Here is a 22845-nt window from a genome sequence, read left to right as displayed (position 1 = left end):
ATTATTTTTTTGTTGCCATTCAAGGCTAAAATTTAAAAAGTTTGATTAGTTTCTTTTTTGAGTGCTACTTTAAGCCTGATACAGCATCAGAATACAAAATGCTGTGCAGCAGCTGAGAATCATCTCCCAGCCCTGTTTTCAAGCTGAAAACAGGCCTCTAATGTTTTCCTGGTGAGTGTGCATGTGCAGTGGGTGGGTGGGTGGAGGGCTGGGATGTATAGTTGGAATGCTGGAGGGAAACTGAGTGACAGCTTTGGACTTTGGTTGGTGGGCGGGGTGGGGAAACATGTCATCTGTGACATCATCACCACCCAAAGGCTCGGCCCGGGCCAGCTGCCCTGGAGCAGAGGTGGAGTTTCCTTCCTGCAGAGCTGACCGGGACTGAGTGTGGCCTGACCTCCCTTGCCACCAACATCTGAAATATGCTGCTGCTTAGCTCTGCAGACCTTCGGATTTCTCTGTTGCTGTTCCATTTTGCTTTATGTTGGTTTAATAACCCATCATTTTTGTTTTTACTATAGAGTGTCCACTGCATTTCTTTTTATTGCAAAGGTGTAGAGCCACCTCGGTTTGATAGTTTACTTTGAATAAACTTTAACTTGAATTGACTGCTGTTGTACAGAGGTGATAGTCCATGGTGCTCACTACAGCGCAAATTTACAGCATAAATACACACACTCTCAGTGGTGGTCATGTCAGCACTGGCCTAGTGGTTCCTTAAGTGGATCCATCATTTCTTGCTTTATGCAAAGCTATTATGATTTGCAACTTGGCTCTATTTAAATAGTAATTTATCTCAGATTTGTGAACTTGCTGCAGGACACTTAGCTGTAAATGACTCAGTTACTTGTTCTGCACTTTGATAATTCAGAGAGGAGGCCATTTAGGAGTGAGTGTTTTCAAGTCAAACGCACGTGAATCATACTTTGAGGAGTAAAACCACCTTTTTCTTTAAGTCTGGGCAAATTTAGTTCAGGAATTAACTTATTATGGTTTGATTCCTAGACCTAAACCCAGGTGGTGGACCAGGTGCTGACTTTACGATGTTTCTGCAGTGGCAGCCCCACAAGCCTCATATATCCCCAGTTATTATGATGCTGTCACATCTGATGAAGTCATGACCTAATATAAGGATTTATAGGTCAAATTACCAGACACACTCAGACTGGCTTATGTCATATACTTATTGGAAGCGGTCCTGAGTCATGTTGCACTCCTTCACCTAGGCCATAGCTCTACCCGGCTGAAACCCAGCCGGGCCAAGCTCCAGCCCTGTTAGTGCTGGCTCTGATGCTGCTGGCACTGCAAAACAGCCTCATCTATCACTGCAAACAGCTCTGAGAGAATCAGCTCAGCCAGAGCAGAGAACAGCTACGTTACCCATGCATGTATAGGGAGGGGAGGAATAGCTGGGGGAGTGCGGCGCTCGTTGCGGTTGCCCGTGGTTGACAGAATAGGAATAAGAGGTTGACGGGAAGCTGAGGTCACGTGCTGAAGCTCCAGCTAGAAGAGTGGTGGTGGGAGGGACGAAGAACACAACGCAGCTTTTTTTTTTTCTGTTCCTCTGTTTCTGTCTCTTTCTGCCCATCTGAAGGCACATGGGCAGTGCAGTGATACACAGTGATGAATTATTGAACAGTGGTGAATGAATGTGACATGGGAAAGCATACTTGTGAGCTACAGAGTGACAGAGTGTGACTGGGAAAGATATCCTGCATCTCCTGAAAGAGTACAGAGCTGCAGGTAGAAAAGCTGTTGTGAAGAGAATTAAAAAGCCATCATGAAGGAATTAACAAATGTAGAATTAGACTATGAGAATGATAAACGTCTGATTTGCCCATATCAATTCGGTAATGCTTACATGTAACCTCTGTATTGTGGTCATATTTCTGATTAAATCAGAATATACACTGTAGTCAGAATTATGTAGTTTGCATGTTTGTCATCCAAATCTGCTTTTTACATCTTGCTGACAGTCAAACTTGTAACATCTACTATCTGTGGCTGCTAAATAACACCAAATAACACAGAGGCTGTTTGGAGCAACACAACAGTAGCTGTAAAGTTTTATTTGGCCTGTTGTTGGAGTGACAAGGAATCTTGTCAAGATTTTAATGTCCCTCTGATCGGTCTGTGTTTTAGGGTGTTGGTTTGACATTCCCTGAGCACTCCCTTCAGCTGTCACCACTTAACTAGTCTCCGAGGAGAGCGAGAACTACAAAACATGGGAAAAATGTAAAAAATGCATGACTCCTCCCCCTCCTCATCCTGGTTCCCTGCCCCCTTGGCCCCACCCTTCCAGTCTGAGTTGCCAGGACACCAGATTGGCCTTCCGGAACGACTAGATGAATGTTGTAACTGAGCAAACGTAAATGTGTGATTAGTGTGAAAACTTTCACAAGCATAAACATAAGCAGTAGTTGTATGGTAGCACAGTGTGGTAATAGAGGTAGAGGTCATGTAGGCGCTCTGGGCTGTTTTAACCAAAAACACAAGCACATGACGTGGCTGGAGGTCGACCGATAGTGGATTTTTGAAGGCTAATATGGAACAAGAGATTTGACTTTACTGAGAATTGACAGACTTTTGACCTTATTTAACCTTCAGAGACGCAGGACAGCTGTTGTGTCTGACCCATACTTTACTTATTTTAGTTAGTTTTTCTATTCTATAATATCAGGTGTCAAATATAATTTAATTCAGGACAATGTCAAGATTCATCTGGTTCATTTAATGTTACAATTTTACACTTGCTTAGTTTGAGAAGGGGCATGTGTACCAAACATGATTTCAACTGCTGTGAAAATACTGTGTTTCATTGAACCTGTAGGGAGTTAAAAAAAAAAAAAAAAAAGACCTATTTAGAACGTTATATGTGGATGACTCAGACTGTATATAACACCATAACTGTATATAACAACAGCAATAACTGTAGCTAACATTTTCCTAAACGAGGCAGAGGAATTCATTGGATGAAATTAAGAAATTATGATGAATCAATTCTGCAGAATATTAGGGTTTGAACACCTTCCCTCTGAAGTTTCTGAATGTGCAAATATGATGTATGTGTTATCACTGGCAAGGTGAGAAACTCCATTTTACCTGATTTTTTTAAACAATATGGGCAGGATATGGTTTAAAAAAAAAACATTTTAGCCATTTTTGTTTATTTTGTATTGACAATGCACATTAATGAACGTCTGTATTGAAGAACGTCAAATGTAAATATGATGGATTATAGCGAAAATGCTAATTTGCATCTGTAGTCCCTAGGCAGGTGACAAAAAACAACACGCAAGATGATGTTCTTGGTCTTGGTGGGTTAAAGCATGGACGTCAAACTAATAAATCTGAATCACTGGAGATCAGACTCAAAATAATGAATCAACTTGGGTTCATTTTTGAGCTAATATTTTCCATTTAAGTCCTACTAGTGTTGATTTACCGGCCTATACCCACTCATTTAGACCCTAGTGGATTGCAGTCACACCTGTCTCCTGTTGACATGACATGCAGATCCCAGACATGCTCTTAACTCTATCTGTGTTTTGTCCTTTCCTTTCTCTCCTGCAGTCATACTTTGTCACCGACTATGACCCCACGATTGAAGACTCCTATACTAAGCAATGTGTGATTGACGAAAGAGCGGCGAGGCTTGACAGTAAGTGCACTTCACTGAACAAACACCACCAGAGTAAATACTCACTCACACCAAGACACACAGGACTGTTTGCATGCTTTCATAGCAATATATTGCACTCAAGGATTGGGTTGCAAAAGAAGCGTCTATTTTGCTGCAAGTTATTTTGTGTGTGTATGTACGTTCTAGTCTTAGACACGGCTGGACAGGAAGAGTTTGGAGCCATGCGAGAACAATACATGAGGACAGGGGAGGGCTTCCTGCTTGTCTTCTCAGTCACTGACAGAGGAAGGTGAGTGACAGTTCTTGTCATGTGCAAAGTCACAACTACATGCTCAGATCTCCGTCTGCTTTTCTGTTTGCACATCTCTGTTTACTGTTCACAATTGCGTGCTCTCTTTCTCCCCTCCTCTGCCTCTCACTCTACTAAAACCATAAATCTTGCACCGATACTCTCACTTGTTGCTGTTCCTACTTCCGGATTCTTCTGCTGTTGTTATTGATGTCGTTTTCTTTTGTTCTTAACACTTCCTCCCTCATCTTGTTCTCTTGAATTCACTTATGTACTTCAGTTTTCTATTTAAAGCCTATATTCTAGTAGCATTTTTGAAACATTTTAACAACTTTGAGGGATAATGTAAGCATATGTTATGATTCATTTAATGCAGCTTGTTCAGAATTTTACAGCTTTTTAAGCCCCCATGGTAAGACTGTAAACTGTCTATCTATAACTATTTTCCATACTAGTAAACACCTTCTCAAACCCAAAAATGAGGTTTCTGTTTGTTGCAATGCTAAAGCCACAGGTGGTAAACATATGGCCCGTGGGCCAAAATCGGCCCGACAAAGAGTCCAATCCAGCCTGTGGGATGAGTTAGTGAAATGCAAAATTACACAGGAGATTTTAACACTCATTTAGACCTATATAATCTGAAGTGGGTCATACCAGTAAAATACTGTCATAATAACCTATAAATAATGATAACTCCATATTTTTCTCTTTATTTTAGTGTAAAAAAGTAAAATTACATGAAAATGTTTACATTTAAAAACTATCCTTTCACAAAAAATGTGAATAACCTGAACAAAGATGAACAACCTGAAATGTTTTAAGAGAAGTCAGTGCAATTATAACAATTATCTGCCTATTAAATGGTTTGTGTATTTGTAGATCCTTTTTCCCCTGTAAGTCGCTTTGGAAAAAAGCGTCTGCCAAATGCGTAAACATAAACATAAACATAGATCCACTGTGATCTCTCAGTAGTAATATACTTGTATCAATGAGAAGCCGAGGCAAAATATTGTAAAAAATGGCAATTATTTACAGTATATTAAGACATTTCAGGTTGTTTATGTTTTTCACATTTTAAGGGAACTTTGTAGATCTAAACATTTTCACAAAGTAATTTGACTTTTTTCATTTTAATTATTTTATTTGCCTGACCCACTTCAGATCATACTGGGCTGAATGTGGACCCTGAATTAAAATGAATTTGACACCTCTGGCTTAAGCTGTAGAAAAAAATGGGTCTCTGAACAGCCTTGAACATCATGTACTCTTAAACATCATGTACTGAAGCTCCCATCTAGACAACAATGTATTATACATGCACATGTACAAACGGAAATCCAAACTAAATCCAACTTAAAGCCTCAAGGAAAAAAGGGAAAGGTAAAACGATGGCTTTATTTGTCTAAAGGAAATGTGTTTGAGCCAAAGTCACCTTGCAAGTAGTCGTCATGTTACTCTATAAAGTGTAGTCAGTCTGTCACACCCCATTCTCCCTGTCTTTGTGTCCCTGCCCGGCAGTGCTCTGAGCTGCTTTCCTCTGCCCCCACCCACAGCCCCCTCCCAATGTTTATGTTGTAAACAGTCTTTCCTTCCTCCATTTATATTAGTCAAGTCTTTCCAGATTTACTATACGCTCAGCAAGCTGTCTATGGGCCAGTGGCTGGAGTGCTGTTGTGGGTTTGTGGTTGCCTTCTGCCTCTTTTTTTTCAGACTGACAGTTTTATTTGCTTTTTGAGTTGAAAAAGGGTGCATGGCATTTTCATTATAGGGGACAACTGTTAGGTATGTGCACCGAGCAGGGCCAAAGACAAATACGTTAAATGTGTGTGCAATACAGTAATAGTGTAGTGACACTATCTGTCCCTTCAGTCACAGACCACAACTCCTGGGTGACCAGTGTCTGTATTTGTTTGTGTCTGTGTGTGGGTGGTTGAATTCATTTAGCAGCATTACTATGAGGTCTGATGTGTATTTAGATGAAAGTGTGCACCAAAATGTAACAACATTATGTAATATGCTGGTGCAGTAAAAACCATATAACACCATGTGGTATGTTTTACAGCTTTGAAGAAATCTACAAATTCCAAAGACAAATTCTCCGAGTGAAAGACAGAGATGAATTTCCCATGATCCTAGTAGGAAATAAAGCAGATCTGGAACTACAAAGACAAGTAAGTGCGATGGATGCGTAGATAAGGTTCTCAAAACGACTGCCAACCCTGCTGATCATCTGATGAGATAAAATCAACCAGTCTGGAAACTCATATTTGCATACTTGAAAGTTGAAGCAAGCGTTGCAGCTGCAGCTTGCTGTTAAGAAACAGGAAGCGAGTGAGTGAATAAAAGAGACGCTAAAGGAATCATGGTGTCAGGAGAGGAGGATGGATGGAGAAAAGAGAGAGTGTATTGAAATGATGAATTTTCTGGCTGTTGGTATGCAGTTGCTCCTCACTTCCTCTGGTGAATCTACACCACCCCCTTATGGTGAATTAGAGCCTTACAGACTCACATGGGTTTATCCACTAAAACCATTGTTCAGTATTTGAAGCTTCATGTGGCATAAGCCTGTGTCGATTCATTACTTATTTTTTTAATTCATCTTAGGGACATTACTTTTCAAAGCATAATAAATTATAGTGATAATTTGCTTATATATCTATGTGGTTTGAAAGGACCAGCTTAAACATTTTATCATTCAAAGCTTAAGTAACACAATATCATAGGAATATTCCATGAGTGAGTGTAAGTTGCACACATGGAATATAATCAGTTTTATAAATGTGAATATAAATCTCATTTATCATTTTATCATAGAACCAGAATACTTAACAGGTAAGACATGATATATTTACATATAAGTTAATTTTGCTATAGCAGTCAGCCACAGAACTCCATTGATGAATGTATATGATATTTAGAAAATAATCTGTGAATATATGTAAATTGCAAGACATAACATAACTCAGCATTTCAAAACCAGTCGAGCATTTCTCATGTTTGCCAGAAGGTGGTGATACTGTTGCCTAAGCACATGTTCTGTAAAAATGCTGTAGTGATAAATCTGAATTTATATGTTTCATCAATTTACAGTTGTATTTCCTCTCCGTTTCCTCAGGTATCCCAGGAAGAGGGCCAGCAGCTGGCTAGACAATTGAAGGTTACATATATGGAGGCCTCAGCCAAAATCCGTATGAACGTAGACCAGGCTTTCCACGAGCTGGTTAGAGTAATCAGGTTGGTGCTTTGTAATGAGATCTCTGAAATACTGTCTCTAGTGTGTTCGATGTTTGCTAATGACTTGAATCTGCATTTTCAAAGGGTGCAAGAATCTGTAAACAAGAGTCATTAGAGGATGGTACATTTCTATAACCAACACAAAACTGGAAAATGTTGCCTGCTATCGATGTTAGTTTCAGTGATTGTAGCCCATCGACAGCAGAGGAGTCAAGTCAGTTTTGAAAACAATGAATCAGTCAACAATGTGGAAGTCTATGGAAAAGCTAAATGAAACAACAGTTTTAAATGAGCAATAGCAAATCAACAAGATAGATGTTCAACAGGCAAATGGCAAAAAGCACTGCTTCAACTCATCAGTTTTAGCAAGTTTAGTGAAAAAATATTGAATGGTTTCTAAGTTAGGGACTGGAAATAAAATTATGTTAGACAGATGCATAGACCTAGATCCTCTTGCATTATCTGCCAGGGTAAAAAAAATACAATGCAAAAAGCAGTGAAAGGTGATAACTGCCTAAACCAAATAAAAATGAAATTTTTTTGACAATTAGTTTTTATTAGTTATTTATCATTTTGTCATACAGAACATAACAAACAACAGTCAGCAACAGATAATAGTCACAATCTAATAGTAATGATAATTTAGGTAACAGAATAAAAATTAAAAACAAAACACCCTTATAGACATCCGTAATCTACATGGATGTATATGTAAAAGGAATCATGCTATTATAAATTCTACTTGTTGTATTTCTGTGATTGTAAAAGTCATCAGACTGTGCACCCTCATGATTTCCATGTCGTCCAACTCCCAGGAAATTTCAAGAACAGGAATGTCCTCCGTCGCCAGAACCAACAAGAAAAGAGAAAGACAAGAGCGGCTGCCATTGTGTAATCGTCTGAGTCGGCCTTATCACTGTAACTCATGCAGCTACTCTCTACCACCCCACCCACTCTGCCTGACATCACATCCTCAGTGGATGACTGACCGCTGCCTTCTCCACGTGCATGACTCCAGACAGCTTTTTCTGAGATCCTCTGATGAGGAACGGCTGTCCCCAGGACATCACTATGGACAACTGACAATGCCAAATTTAACACCACTCTACCTTCAGCCGTAATCTAATTCACACGAGAGAGTCCCAACACTAAACATTGCCTTCTAAATCAGCCTGATAAATTAATGTTTTGTACTCTGAAGGACTTCTCTTGCCTTGTAGTGACATTTGTACTTGCTACCGAGATTGAATGAAAACTATATATCCAGAATGTTAATGTTTCTTTAGTTTCCAGTGTCTGACCAGAGCAGAGAGATTATCTAATGAAGCTTTGTGTATGTTGTGCCATATCCATCTTTACTCCCATGTGCTAATCTGCTACTGTACATATGTGACATTTGTTGTGATTTTCAAAGTGTATTTCTAATGACCTATTAAATCACCACAGTACAGTGTGTGAGGTTGACTTTGGTTTTACATATATGAAAGTGAATATATAAGTATGTATATAGAAACATAATGCCTAGACAGCCCTTAAAGCTACATCGATAGACCTTTTCTGGCATTCTGCAGTGGATTCTGTTCTTTGTCTGTGGTTTCTGCTTCTCATCTCAATTACCAAATATGTAGTGTCTACTGTATTTGATTTTTTCAAAAGTCTTATAGAATGTAGGATCCATATCCTATACCGTCTCCTCAGTGTACTGAAGTAGCAAACTTGTCTGGTTTCTCTCCCTGATGGAAGCGGTTCAGTCATAAGTGGACACCGTTTGTTGTGTCTGATTTCTACACAATAGGGACAAAACCATCGGTGACACGTTGTGTAGCTTTGATAACTAGTGTGTTTTCAAATTGAAACACTGAACACTGTATGCTCTATACTCATGTTTTGACTAGTACTGCTTACACATCCATTTGTTGCAAATCAGAGCTCGTTTCAGTCCAGGTCATTCCAATGTAACATAACTTTTCTGTCTAACATTTTGTCTACAGTACAAATCAAGTAACTGTAATAACATTCCAATCAGTGTATTTGTTTTTGTCCTTGAGTTATTCTGTTACAAAACTTCTTCCTTATTGATTTGTCAGTCGGAAAACAAGGACAACCACCAATGGAACGTGAACTCATCAGACCTGCCACCTGTGGAGTTATCGTCACCACAGACACAAAGTACTGTTCTGCCTTCCCTTTCCCCTCCTGTACTTCTGTTCGGGCATACTAATGAAGTACTGCAGTTTGTTTTTCATATCATCATCCTGTAATATAAACAACAAGAAAAATCAGATGATGGAAGTATGGACTTGATTAAATGTTTCTACTCTACTTTTATACATTATTTTCTTATAAAACTAGTTGACAAGTATTTTTATATGTTTATAAGTGAATACACATTCACAGCATAGCTGTGTATATATGTAAAGAGGAATATTTAATTCTCTTGATTATTTTAAACTAAAGATGACTGTTGGCCCAAATTTGCAAAATTGGATTCTTCGCTAAGATGTGTCCAAGAATGTTTTTTCTTACTGAGGCTTCGTAATGGAGAATCTGTTTATATTTAGGAGTGACCTCCAGCTCAGAGTGTAAAACACCACGTTAGGTTGGAGAGGGTTTTGGAAATGATACTGGTCTTTACAAAAGAGCTTTAAACCACACAAATTAATGATTATCATCACTGATATTTGAAATATCACCATGCCCCATCCTGTTGGAAATCCTAGTGTACATTCAAATCATAATGTTATTTTCATTTCTTCCATATCAGTGTCTTTTGCCCTGTGTTTAGCTTTTTTGGTGCTAAAATAAAAACTGTCATTGAGCCAGACTGGGTAAAGAATTTTTCTTTTAAATAAAAAATACAAGTATCACACTGTCTCTAGTGTGACATGATGAATTTGACAGAACAGGAATTGTGTAAAAAATCTTTTTTCATTTCTGAGATAATGAGTTTTATCAGATTTGTGAATGATCTCTGCAAACCTTTAGCACTTACTAGGAAATATTGGGCATATGGGTTCAGGTTTTACATAACATTTTCAATTTGTTTATTTTATTTATTTTTTTAAAGTGTTTTATGAACTATATTATATATAAAGTGTATTTTATTCACAAGGATTCCCTCAGAACTTCACACAAACCTCTGGTTCATTATTAAAGAAGTGTTGCTCCATTTCTTCACGCAAAACCTTAAAAATATATGAAAGACTTAGTTTTTATTCATTTGTCTGGGGTGGCTTTAATGAATGTGCATTTCTGTCTTCTTCCGGATGTTTACACGCTACAAACCTGAATCAAGAAAGTTATTTATTACCTCACACTGATGAATCACATACATGCACATTTCAGTACAAAGGAGCATCAACAATGTCTGAACCAGCCGTGAGTAAAACTGAAAGCATGGACATACAAACAGCCACAATGACCTGCAAGATCTACTACAGGACTCAACCCAGATCATCCCTAAATTACACTAGAATCACAGACACCTTTATATTTTCATTTCTAAATTCATTCATTCTTCTTGATCTGATCCAGATTGCATTAAACAAACAAAGCCTAAAGGATGTCAGTGTTCCAGAGTGTATTCCAGTATACTGCTGCCTACATGCCTGTGTGCATTGATCATCAGCTGAGTGCAAAGGTTCAGTGGTTGCTATTGGCGGTAGTCATGATAAGGCAATAAAAAGCATCTACAAATCACAGCTAAGGCCTGTTTGACCAAGGGGAAATCACTCACGGGGTATTGATCTTAGGTGCTGGTGGTGGTGGTGGGGGGTTGTTACTAGTGGAATGTGTCCAGTGAAATTAATCAGCATGGAAAGGGTTTGGGAAATAAATCAGCATCCGCGCGTGCACCGTGGGCTGTCAGCTCGCGCACCCCCCCATCACCACCCCCCCAACCCCCCTTCTCTGTGTATATATGTGGTATCACCCATAAGGAGAGAGTCTGGCTCCGATCGGCTCCTCTGCACATCCACTCCACGACAATTCACGTTAGTGCGAAAGCAGAGAGTGTACGTTTACGGCTCTGGTTTTTTCTATCTTTCTTTATTTTTATTTATTTATTTTTATTTTTATTTTTTTTTTTGCCATCTCATCATCCGGTCCAGTCGAGTCCAGTTGTGTCCAGTGCGCGCGGGGGAGGGAGGATATGGAGGGAGTGAGCAGCAACAGGAGCATGTCTTACAGTAGATGGAGTTATGACAGGTAAGCACAGCTCCAGCACACAAGTGTGCGCTCCAAACATTTGGTACATGTCCGTCTGGTCATGTTATAGACCGACAGTTTACTGATGGAAACACCGGGAATCAGCTGTCAGGTGAAGCGGATCTGTGGACGAGACAGGCGTTTGTTTGGCTGAGATGATGAAGAAGATGAGGATGATGAGGATGAGGATGAGATGCTCGGTTTACTCTGTGTTTGTGGTTTATTTACACATCTACACAGCTCCTGCAGCCTCTGAACATCATCATCATCATCAAAACATTCCCATAGGAGATGAATGAGACTTGATGTTATCTATCTATCTATCTATCTATCTATCTATCTATCTATCTATCTATCTATCTATCTATCTATCTATCTATACTACCACATTGTTACTACAGTACAAAGTTGCAAATACCTGACATATTAATACTTTATTTATTCATTTATTTATCAGGGACAATGCAGTGAAACATAGTGGACATATAGAATATCTGATATTCATGCATAGAGACTACAGCATTAGATATTTTTAGGCACTACCTTTTAGTTTTGCATGTTTATGTGTAGTGTGGGTGTGGAGTATGAATGGAATAATTTATCTTTCAGTATTTATTGTTCTTACACTTTTTTTATGGGTCCCGTTTTTACCTTGTGCTTTAAAATTTGTTGTATTTATTTTCAATGACAATAAAAAGAATCTATCTATCTATCTATCTATCTATCTATCTATCTATCTATCTATCTATCTATCTATCTATCTATCTATCTATCTATCTATCTATCTATCTATTGCTGTAATTGTTTATGTTTATGTTTATGTTTACGCATTTGGCAGACGCTTTTTTCCAAAGCGACTTACAGGGGAAAACCAATTAAATCACTCAATCAATCAAATTTTATTTATATAGCGCCAGATCACAAGAAAGTTATCTCTTGACATTTTATATATAGAGTTGGTCAAAACCAGACTCTAAGTCAATTCTACAGAAACCCAACAGAATTGTTGCTGCTGTTATTTCTGTATACATATTTTTTAGATATGTCTTTTTCTTTTTCACATTTTTACTTACTTATTTTTACTTTACTTTTTCAAATTTATTTGTATAACACAATTCATACACAGGGCAACTCACAGTGCTTTACAAAAATGGAAAAGAGACCAGTTAAAAACACACAATTGCAATTAAAACATAATCAATCAAACATAAATAATAATCAATTAAAATAAAGTAAAAGAGAAGAGTGCAGATAGAACTCTTTCAGTTATTCTATGCACAGTTGTACAAAACCGTTTTGAGCCTTGACTTAAACATTGTCAGAGTAGAAAATTGAATGAAAATTTCATATCACAGTTATTGAGACCAAAATTATCACAATTATCATTACTATCGCGGTATTGTTGAAATTGTGCTCAAAATGTTCAAAAAGTACCTATATACACACTGAAATAATTTAACCAAGTTGTATTTTGAAAAAAAAAAAAGTATTAACACTTAGGGGTCGGAGTTTATTTTGGCTGTTTTTTAATACTTTTGATTTTACCTTTATATACTATATAAAGAAATGTTTACTATACCCATGTTTGGTATGTTTTTTTTTTTTTTTTTTCAGTACAACTTCATCTATATCATCTGCCTATTATTTTTTCACTTTAACCTACTAAATCAACATAAAACGCCAGAAAACACAAAAATATATGTAAAATCTGATTTGAAAAATGTCTATAATTTATTGCATAAATAACACACAGATGCTTAACGAACCATTTCAAAGACTTTAAAAGTGAATATTGGTTCCAAATATTAGGTATATAAAATCTAAATTGTAATAAATTCAAACTATACTCAAATATTTGACATAAAAGCATATCTTTGCATAAGTGTTTTCTTCGGAAAAGTGCGGTAATCAAACATGGTTATCATGATAATTAGAATTCAAATGGTCAGACTAACTGTTGGCAATTTTACCGCGGCTTATCATTATACTGGTAATCATTCCATCCCTACTATCTATCTATCTATCTATCTATCTATCTATCTATCTATCTATCTATCTATCTATCTATCTATCTATCTATCTATCTATCTATCTATCTATCTATCTATCTATCTATCTATCTATCTATCTATCTATCTATCCTAACACATTGTCACTACAGAACAAAGTTGCAAATACCTGACATTAATATTTTATTTATTCCTTTATTTATCAGGGACAATGCAGCGAAACATAGTGGACATATAAAATATCTGATGTTCATGCACAAAGACTACTCTGCAAATCCCATCCTTTGTTGGGCTTTTCAACAGGGAAATACATTCACAATGTAAACAACATAAAAGCCTATTCACATCTATTACAGACACTCACACATTCAAAGAGAAAAAAACACATACAAAAATAGACCTCACCTAACATTATACAATACAATACAAATGCAACCAGGCGTGTAAAAACAGATTGCATACATAATGAAAAAGAAGGATCTTGACACTACTTATCAGTCTGGGTGAAGATTGTTTCCTGCATCGTGGCCTGTCCCATATTTGCATTTCATAATAAGTGTGCTCGAAAATTAAAACAATTCTCTGTTCTTTTTTTATGCCACAAATGTCATCAACATCATGTCAGACATAAGTGTGGATGAGTCAGATTAAATGGTTGGGTTGTGAAAGCAAAAAAAACCCCAGCATCAACATGGTGCCAACACGCTGCAAGTTTGTTCATGTGAGTCAGTATTGATGATATCAGGTCAAACTGAAATGTTTAGATACATGGGCCAAGTTTGCACTCCTGTTTCATGAATCATTTCTGGCTTAAACATATCAAAATATACATTCTATTAGCAGCCTTAATGATTTGGAGGACAGTACTGGTGTGATGTTGATCACCAGAGGTAAAGCAGAGGTTTTTTTGACCTGCTGAGACTGTACACATTGGCTCTGACTGTATAATTGGTATTCTGCTTCTGTGCTTGGACATCCCAAGAGACTGTTGTCAGGCCTTGTGGTCTCAAAGCCTCTTATATATCTCACAACAAACATTTTTTACTGCCTGTGGTACCAGGATCTTGTGCATTAAAAGAAAGCTTTCACTTGATTTCAGTGGATAATGATATAATTACAGTGTTCATACAGCGCTATTGCTCTTTAGGAAGTTATAGTTTTAGCAAATAGAGCCTTTTGAACTGAAAAATAAGCAAATCGTTTTTTTCTGCATGCAGTAAGGAGTCTCTGCTAATGAACTGACCTGACAAATTGACAGTCACACAGGAGGATAGTTCAGTTAGACTGTTGTTAAAATAAATGGGTAATTCCTCCTCACAGTCAAAATCAATGGAAATAACACTAAGAAGTCATGTTACTGGTTACTGAGGTCTTTTCTTGCAAACACAGGACATGTAGACCTTTGGATAACACCAAAACACAGTTTGAATAAACCTGAACAAGAATAGTTATGTATAGTCAAAATACAGAGGAAAAAAAAATCCTGTGTTTAAAGCATTAAGCCTAATATTTTGTAATAAAACCTCAGTGTGATGCATGCACATAATGATAATAAATAACAAGTGGTGCCAGGCACAACAAACCCCACCTCTCGCGCATATTTCGCTCATTGTAAGTAAATGTGAAGAGTTTAAAAATTCATAAAAAATTTGAACTTTGACCTACTGTTCACAAAATGTAATGGGATCTATTCTGGGTCACTGGCAATGTATAAACCCAATCTGGTATGAATTCAACCAATAGTTTTACTGCTAGAGTGTTAAATAAACAAACACACAAACCGAACCAAACACAATACCCCCTGCCTCCCCTTTGGAAGTCAGGATAATAATGGATTACATTTAAATTGCACTTTTCTATGAACACATACTCAAAGTGCATAACAGTAGTGCTGTTACTGTTGCGTTTTTCACAAGTCAAGCCTAAACTGCTCTAAAAATGTATTATCAGTATTATTATCAGTCCTTCTAAAAGCATGATGTCCGTAGAGACATGGTTAGACTCCTAAGGAGCAGAATGCAATTGCAAAGTTGTATCTCGTTGATGCATTCACTGCGTACAAGCACCATCTGTTCTTCTCTGCTGGATGTATTATCTCACCATGCAGAGATAAGAAAAAGTAATATCAATAATACATTTTTCATGAAGCAGAGGTCATGTAAAGTGTCAAATGAATGTACAACTGGGGTCAGTTCTGCAAGCAAACTCCACGAGTAAAATCTAGTATTTGATTGATGTGTCTGAACAGGCAGCATCACTTGAGATTGTATGGTAATGAACTTAAAACACCAATGAAATGCCCCCAGGTAAAGGTTTAATTTCCATATTCTTAAAATAAGATAGAGTTGGATGCTGAGTGAGGCTACCTGCCAATGATATAATGTTGGTTATGCCAAGCAGAGCAATTAGCAAGTAAGTTTCATTTGTTGTTTTAGTGATCATACAGAACAGATATTGATTGGCTGTCAACTCCATCAGGATGATTTATTTAAACTGATGGTCGATAAATAAATGATAACATTAGGTGGTTTTATAACATTAAGAGCAGCAGAAACAATCGTCATGCTCGATGTTTTGGAGCATGGTGCTGAGCTTAACATCACACTGTAGTTTGTGGTCTGAATGGCAGCTTTGTTTTGTAGGCTGTGTAATTCATGATTGAGACCGTTAGTACTTGGACCTAGAGTATGTACTCTGTGTCCTGACACCCACTCAGTAAACAGTGTATCCTAGAGATGGGTGGCCAAGGTGGGCTGACAAGATACAATTCAGAGAGAAAAGAGCTCTGTGGCATTGGTTGTGAAGAATTAAACACCAAGGTTTGTTTATGTAACCTTATTTACACTGTGTATAAACTAATCAGATAGAGCAAAATGAAAAAAGCATATATAACGTACATATTTTATCTATGTGTATAATATATATAAAATATATAATGAACTAATCAACCATTGATTTCATTCCTACCATCTCTCTATTAAAGACAAATATTTACCATTTAAATCAAGTGGAAGTTGATGAATGTGAACTTGGTTTCCTTATGTGCTATCAGTATTTTTTTCATACTATGTTTCATGGCATAATGCGAAATATCAGTGGGAAAAAGCAATTTTCTCTCTCATTCGATGTGATTTTGCTGTAGCTCAGGGGGAATCCATGACCACTGATGAACAGACGTCAGTTGCCCATTGGATCTAAATAAATATAAGAAAATCTATCTTTGTTTTAGGTCTCTGAACACATAGTGACAGTGTTAGTTTAAAGTCATGCTGTTTTTATAAACCCACTGCCGCTGCTGTGTCATTCATATTTCACAAACACTGGCTGACTCCCGGCGGTGTGACAAATGGTGTTAAAGGCAATAAATCAGAGCTGGTCACCACTGTCTCATAATATACTGTATATATTACTTTTCTGATACACTCTTGTCAGTGCAGGGTTTCCATCCACATCTCAACCTTCTAACGTACGTACATGTAACTGCTAATTTTACAAAGATTAATCTGTGTTTTATAGTAAGAGAAGTTATGAAGGACATATTTTTATCCACCTTTTCATTAATGCTTTTACATCTTAAATGCCACTTTATATCCATTTTAGCTCATTTCACCTTGATGTCGTGCACCTGTGTGATTTTTTTAGTGTGTTTGTGTGAGATTCAGTTCCTGTCTTAATGAGACTTGAAATTTTATTGTGTGGTACATGCAATAAAGGAGTTCTATTCTATATCAGCCAAAAACTTCACAGTGTATTATCTGCCCAAGACCCAGCAGGACATTTTTGTCCTCTATTGCAGACAAGAGTTTCACAGTTGACAAAAAGTCCATAAAAAATGAATAAAAATGAAAAAAAACTGTCTCATTAATAATTCTCACCTAAGACAATTTAATGCAAAAAGCAGAAACTCCTACTTTCCTGCATCTCAGGAGGTTAAAAATCACTGAAACATGACTAAATCCAAATGCTTTTTCAGAGTTCTGTCTAATAAAATAAATACATGTCAACAGGAACCACTGAACAGTTGGTTCATGTCAGAACAGGGTCATAACCTGCTTCGACTAAATGGTAGGTGATAAAAGAAAAGGGTTGTGAGGTGTGGAAAAGAGAGAAAAAGACAATGCTCAAAGGGAATAATGTCAAGCCAATACTAGTGCCTTGCTAATTGTCCTGTGTTAGACTAAAATATGTCCTTGTAAACTGAGGATCCACAGGACTAAAATCAATGTAGTTATCTAACATACTGTATTATTTAGACAAGGACAAATGAGAATCAGTACTGTAAAGAAACACTAAAACCTGCTGGAAATGAAAGAATGTTCTAATTTTTTGTAAAGATTCTAATTTCTAAAAAGTTAATGTGGTACTACATTGAATGTCAACTGGTTTCCTGAAATAGAAATCCACAACTGGTGGCATTTGTTTTAAAGTGAAGCTAAAAAGAGGCAAAAAAAAAAAAAAAAAAAAAAAAAGAATAAATTAAAAATACAAAGATACAGAGAACAGAGGAGTGCTTTGTTATCTCAACAGGTTTGGTAAAAATATTTTGCTTTTAACCATAGTGTTACCATCCACACCACTGTGGCCCGTCATTACAAACCTGGCTCACAGAATGCAACATGAGATAACAGCAGCTACTTTCTGAAACAAAGAAAATGTGGTTTATTTCACCAAATCCGTAGAACATGTGCAACAAACAAAATCCAAACTGTACTGACTGTTGACCGTGGTCAGCAGGAGGAGCAGTTAATCAGGCAGAGAGAACACCTGCTCAGGTAGCCCTTTTTAAAGCCACACCCAAAAGGTGTGGCCAAAAACCAGACGGCCCACGACATGCTGAGCACTGGCAACTAGAGGGAGAAAACAGAGAATATTAGAGAGGATGTTCCATATGTAAAGTTGGAATAAAATATTTTGACCTCTTCTCATGAAATAATTGTGATAATGTGATTTATTTGTGATAAATAAAGTGTAACTGGGACTCAGTATGTAATCATTGTACCTGGACAAAGGTGATTACTGATGAGTATAAAAAGGAATGAAAGGAGGAATATGTCTGAAAACAAAAGTTTTCCAATTTAATGGGTAACTTTATGCCATTGTATTGAGAAATCAGCAATATCCAGATTACAGACTATACAGAGCTAAAGCCAAATTATTCTTATTTAAAATATAAAGTTTAATGTTGAGTCTACTTCCCTATATTTATTTATGCTGTCCATTATGTATGTGTGCCATGTAGGCTAAATTATAGATGCATATATTTTGGATTCGTGGCTTTGGGTCTCTACAGTCACAAAGAGACTGGAAAAGCAGACTTCAGTGTATGTGGAGTTCAGTACAGCAGAGCAGCTGACGTGTCAGTGTGTGCAGTGTCAGAACGTCTGCCTGTTGAAAGAGCCTCTTCAAAAACGTGACTGAGCTTTGTCATCACCAGTCGATGTACTGTAGTCTTGGTGAAATTATATATTCCCTCCAAATAAATAAAAAGCTAGTGTAGTATTGAAAAGGCAAACTTAAATAAAAACAGTGCTATTATTTCACTGTACAGACAGCATGAATGGAACCTTATTTATTTGTCATCTCACATTCATGCTGCAACACACTGAGATGAACCCATAAAGACCCCAACAGCCACTGAAAATCCAAATCATCTACTGTTGTAAAATGTTTAAATGTTAACTTCTGATCCAATAATCATATCAATCCGTTAGTCAATTAGTGTAAAATACAGTTTGTCATCTTTTCATGGTCATCAGATATGACTCATTTGGATGTTCAGAAGCTCCGAAGGGAACATGGAAACACCGTCATCTTCTACAACATTGATTCACCAGTAAAACCCATAGAGTTGGATCAATGGCAGTAGATGGAGACACTGAGTTTATGTTCAGTTAATGATAGATTTTTACTGAAAAAGTCACTTTTTCTTCAGTTTTCTTTGTTTCTGATACAATAACCCTGAACTTTAATCTGAGTTTTTATGAACATCTACATGATCAGTCAGTTAAATATAGGAAAATACATGACTTTCACTGAAAAAATGCAAAATACAGAGGATAATATCACAATAAATGGAGATAAATCCTTTAAGGAATGTCAAATAGAGAAACAAATCCATTAGGGAACTGACATAAAAGTAGGACTGGGTCTTTATGGGTGAAATAATGAAATAAAAATGTGGTTTGAAACAGGGGATTATAACAGGTAATTATAAGCACAGTTTGGCCCAAAAGCATCAGTCAACAAAAGTCTAGTCCTTCAGGAGCAGAGATAGGTATGGATCAGCAGTTTGTCAATAAAGGTGTCAAAAGTATAGAAATATTGTTCCTCAAAGAAAGATGGGAAGGGGGTTGAATGATAAATGAAGCATTCAGGGATTCTGAAAGAATGTCATTGCATAAAGGACAAGGCCACAAGTCAAAGCTGGGTTTATCTTTTACATAATAGCACTGATTCAACATGCATGTGGACTGGTTGACCTTTTCAGCATAATTACCTGGATGAAAACATGCTGTGTCTCAGTCCTTATTGTTTAGAGTGGTCTGCCACATCTTAGCTTCTGACACCTCGGTTCTTCAAGCTTTGTGCTGCGTCAATGCTATTATTCAGTTCATAGCTTAGTCACTGTCTGTTTCTGTAGTAACCACAGAAAGAAAAGCAGGTTGGAAAACAAGGACTTGAGACATTTAGATATGTCCTTGTTTGTGCTTACAGCTGTTAGCAAATGCTAAATATTGAGATGATTTATACCCATGAGTTAAAAGTCTCTATGAGCATCTTTTTATGATACCAGTCTTAATCCATCAAAATTCACTAGCATGCCTCTGAGTTTAGGAGTACGACATATTTCTCTTATGGTGAACCATAGAGCTCATGTCATTTTGTCATCCACTTTCTCTCCAAATTTCACATGATAACTACTGAGCAAAAATATAAACGCACCATGTGACACTTTAACTTTTTAATAGCAATAGGTGTTGCACAATATATGAAATCGCACACTGTTTATTCTGTTGATCAGTGTGGTACAGATTACTGTCTGTTAGAACATGATAGTGGCGTCTGGCATTCAGGGACATTTCTGTGGACACGGTGGGGGCCGGTTGAAAGAAATCACAACTCTGTATCTCATGTGTCCACCATTGGCTTCCCGTAGAGCAACACATCGTCTTCTCATTGAGTTGACAATATTGTCAATTGTGGAATGTTATTCCACTCCTCTTTGAGAGCCACACAGAGCTATGGGATATTATCTGGAACCCGTATGATTTGTGACATCTGTGCCATGGTGACATCTGAGGAAATGTGACATTTTGAGGTGTCCTTTTATTGTCCCCAGTATGAGGAGGGCCTGAATACTGTTAATGCTGTTGAACAGCATCTGGACATGCTACACCTGTGTTGTGGGTGGAATCACTAGACCAGTGTTTTTCAACCTTGGGCTTGGGAACCCCTCGTTGGGTCACCTGGAATTCAAAGAGGGTTACCTGAAATTTCTGATAACTGATAAAAAAAACCCAAAAACTTACTAATAAAAAATATATGGTGAGTTGAGAGAAACAATCACAATACATAAAAGACATGACAAACTGTGAAGCTGAAACTGAAGCACTGTGGTTCTGTTTATCTTTCAAATGTTCATTGTGGTCAGTTTCAGATGCTGCAGCTCTTTCATAATTCATAGTTTGAGTTATTGTTTGTTCAGTATTAATTGTCAGCCTTGTAAATCCAAGCTGGACTGACTGTACATATCCTGACCAAGGAAAATAAAATTCTCACTTTGCTATAATCTACGCCTGGCTTTTCTGCCTCCAGCCATAATAATATACATTATATAGACTAAATGTTGTCTAAAATTAACATTTATTTGCGACATAGTATTGGCAACTATTACATGATCAAAAACAAATTAATTTTAGCAAAAAAAACGTCTCAGTTTTGAACGTCTAGGGTTGCCAGAAATTTGTAATGTTAAAATGGGGTCATGAGCCAAAAATGTTGGAAACCATTGAGCCAGACCACTGAGCAAGTGCTCACTCCCTGAGATGGACACAAAGTTTGTTTATAAGTCAAGAGAATTGACCATGTTTTACGATTATAAGACATTGTGAGCTCATTTTGGGCTGTGCGTCTCGAGTTACACAAATACTGTACATGGTGCGTTTATATTTTTGCTCAGTACATAATCTTTCCTAACTTGACACATATTTAAACAATGCGTATGAATACATGCACAGTAATAAACCACTATTATTTCCAAATTTGATGATATTTTGAGGACCCATGTGAACTGCAGACTCTGCTTGGATATCCCTAATGATGTTTTTTGTTTTTGTTTTTTTTTTCAAATTGAGCATTTTCCAGTTGAGACATATGGGATATGTTGATATTACTCTGAGGGTGTGTATACAGCGCTTTCAGATTTTCTTCAGATTGTGACACAAAGCCTCTGTTTATGGTCAGCTGGAGTAAAAACTAAGATCTTCTCTGGTAGACACGGATGTTTCATAGAAAACTTAACAAATGTGGTTGTGCAGAGAAACACACCTACTGTTAAACATTAGGACAGAGAATATCAACAGGTTTGAGCAAATATCGAAAACTGACCTTTTCCAGAAGTTGCCTCAAGGAACAAAAGGAGTTTACACAGTAGAGCATCTGCCACTGGTGGAAAACTATGAAACCCCCCCCGCAAAAACCCACTATGTTTAATGGGGTATCCTGCATTTAAATAGGACTGTTAGAGGAACAGTCAGTTTCATTGGCCAAGTAAACAGTTTATTCAGAATATTAGGAATATTATCTTTTTTTAATTTTAGGGAAAAAACGGAACAATGGTGTGCACATAAACGTAGTCAATGTAGTAGTCATTAGCATTAATCACTGAAGACCTGCTCAGCAAAATAGAACAGTTGTCAGTTAGAGAACATGGGCTTTAACCCTTAAAGACCCAGAACCATCTTTTCTTCTACATTTAACCTGTCCTTAGTAATTTATCCCTGTTTATTTTAATATAATCCACTACATTTTGCATTTTTCTGTGAAAATCAGGTAGTTTCCTTTATTTAATTTACTGACTGTGTAGATGTTAATAAAAGCCCAGATTAAATTCAAAGGTTATTATATCAGAAAGTGACTTTTTTCAACTAAATACATCATTAACGGAAAGTGAAATCAATGTTTACGATGCTTACAACCACCGTCATTTGTCAAACTACATGGGTTTTATTCCCACGTTTACTACATAGCCTCTGAACATCCAAATAAGACATATCTGATGCTGAAGAAAAGCTAATAAACTGCATTTTACTTCAATTATTTACATGTGTTGATAGGATTAGTGGTTCAGAAGTTATTAAACATTTTACAGCAGTAGACAATTTTGGTCTATGAGGCTTAAAATGCTGATATCTGAGTGTCAACAAGTGATTTCTGTATTTGGTGTCAAAATTTAGAAAACACAT

General features: G+C 37.0%; 2 protein-coding genes across 3 annotated transcripts in view; both read left to right on the top strand.

Annotated features, from left to right (window-relative positions):
- rras2 (RAS related 2) overlaps window positions 1-9990 on the top strand; it is a 34427-nt gene extending 24437 nt beyond the window's left edge. Inside the window, exons 2-6 of the mRNA XM_030121680.1 lie at window positions 3574-3661; window positions 3830-3932; window positions 5995-6103; window positions 7048-7166; window positions 7982-9990. Of these exons, the coding sequence (XP_029977540.1) occupies window positions 3574-3661; window positions 3830-3932; window positions 5995-6103; window positions 7048-7166; window positions 7982-8069 (507 nt within the window). The 3' untranslated portion in view covers window positions 8070-9990. The remainder of the gene's footprint in view (window positions 1-3573; window positions 3662-3829; window positions 3933-5994; window positions 6104-7047; window positions 7167-7981) is intronic.
- A 1272-nt stretch (window positions 9991-11262) lies between these two features.
- tub (TUB bipartite transcription factor) overlaps window positions 11263-22845 on the top strand; it is a 67732-nt gene continuing 56149 nt past the window's right edge. For both annotated transcript variants that reach the window (XM_030121638.1, XM_030121630.1), the window contains exon 1: window positions 11263-11372. In XM_030121638.1, the coding sequence (XP_029977498.1) occupies window positions 11317-11372 (56 nt within the window). In that variant the 5' untranslated portion in view covers window positions 11263-11316. The remainder of the gene's footprint in view (window positions 11373-22845) is intronic.

This window comes from Sphaeramia orbicularis, chromosome 3, assembly GCF_902148855.1.
Source record: "Sphaeramia orbicularis chromosome 3, fSphaOr1.1, whole genome shotgun sequence".
Taxonomy (NCBI): domain Eukaryota; kingdom Metazoa; phylum Chordata; class Actinopteri; order Kurtiformes; family Apogonidae; genus Sphaeramia; species Sphaeramia orbicularis.
This window is presented reverse-complemented; position numbering and strand designations above follow the sequence as displayed.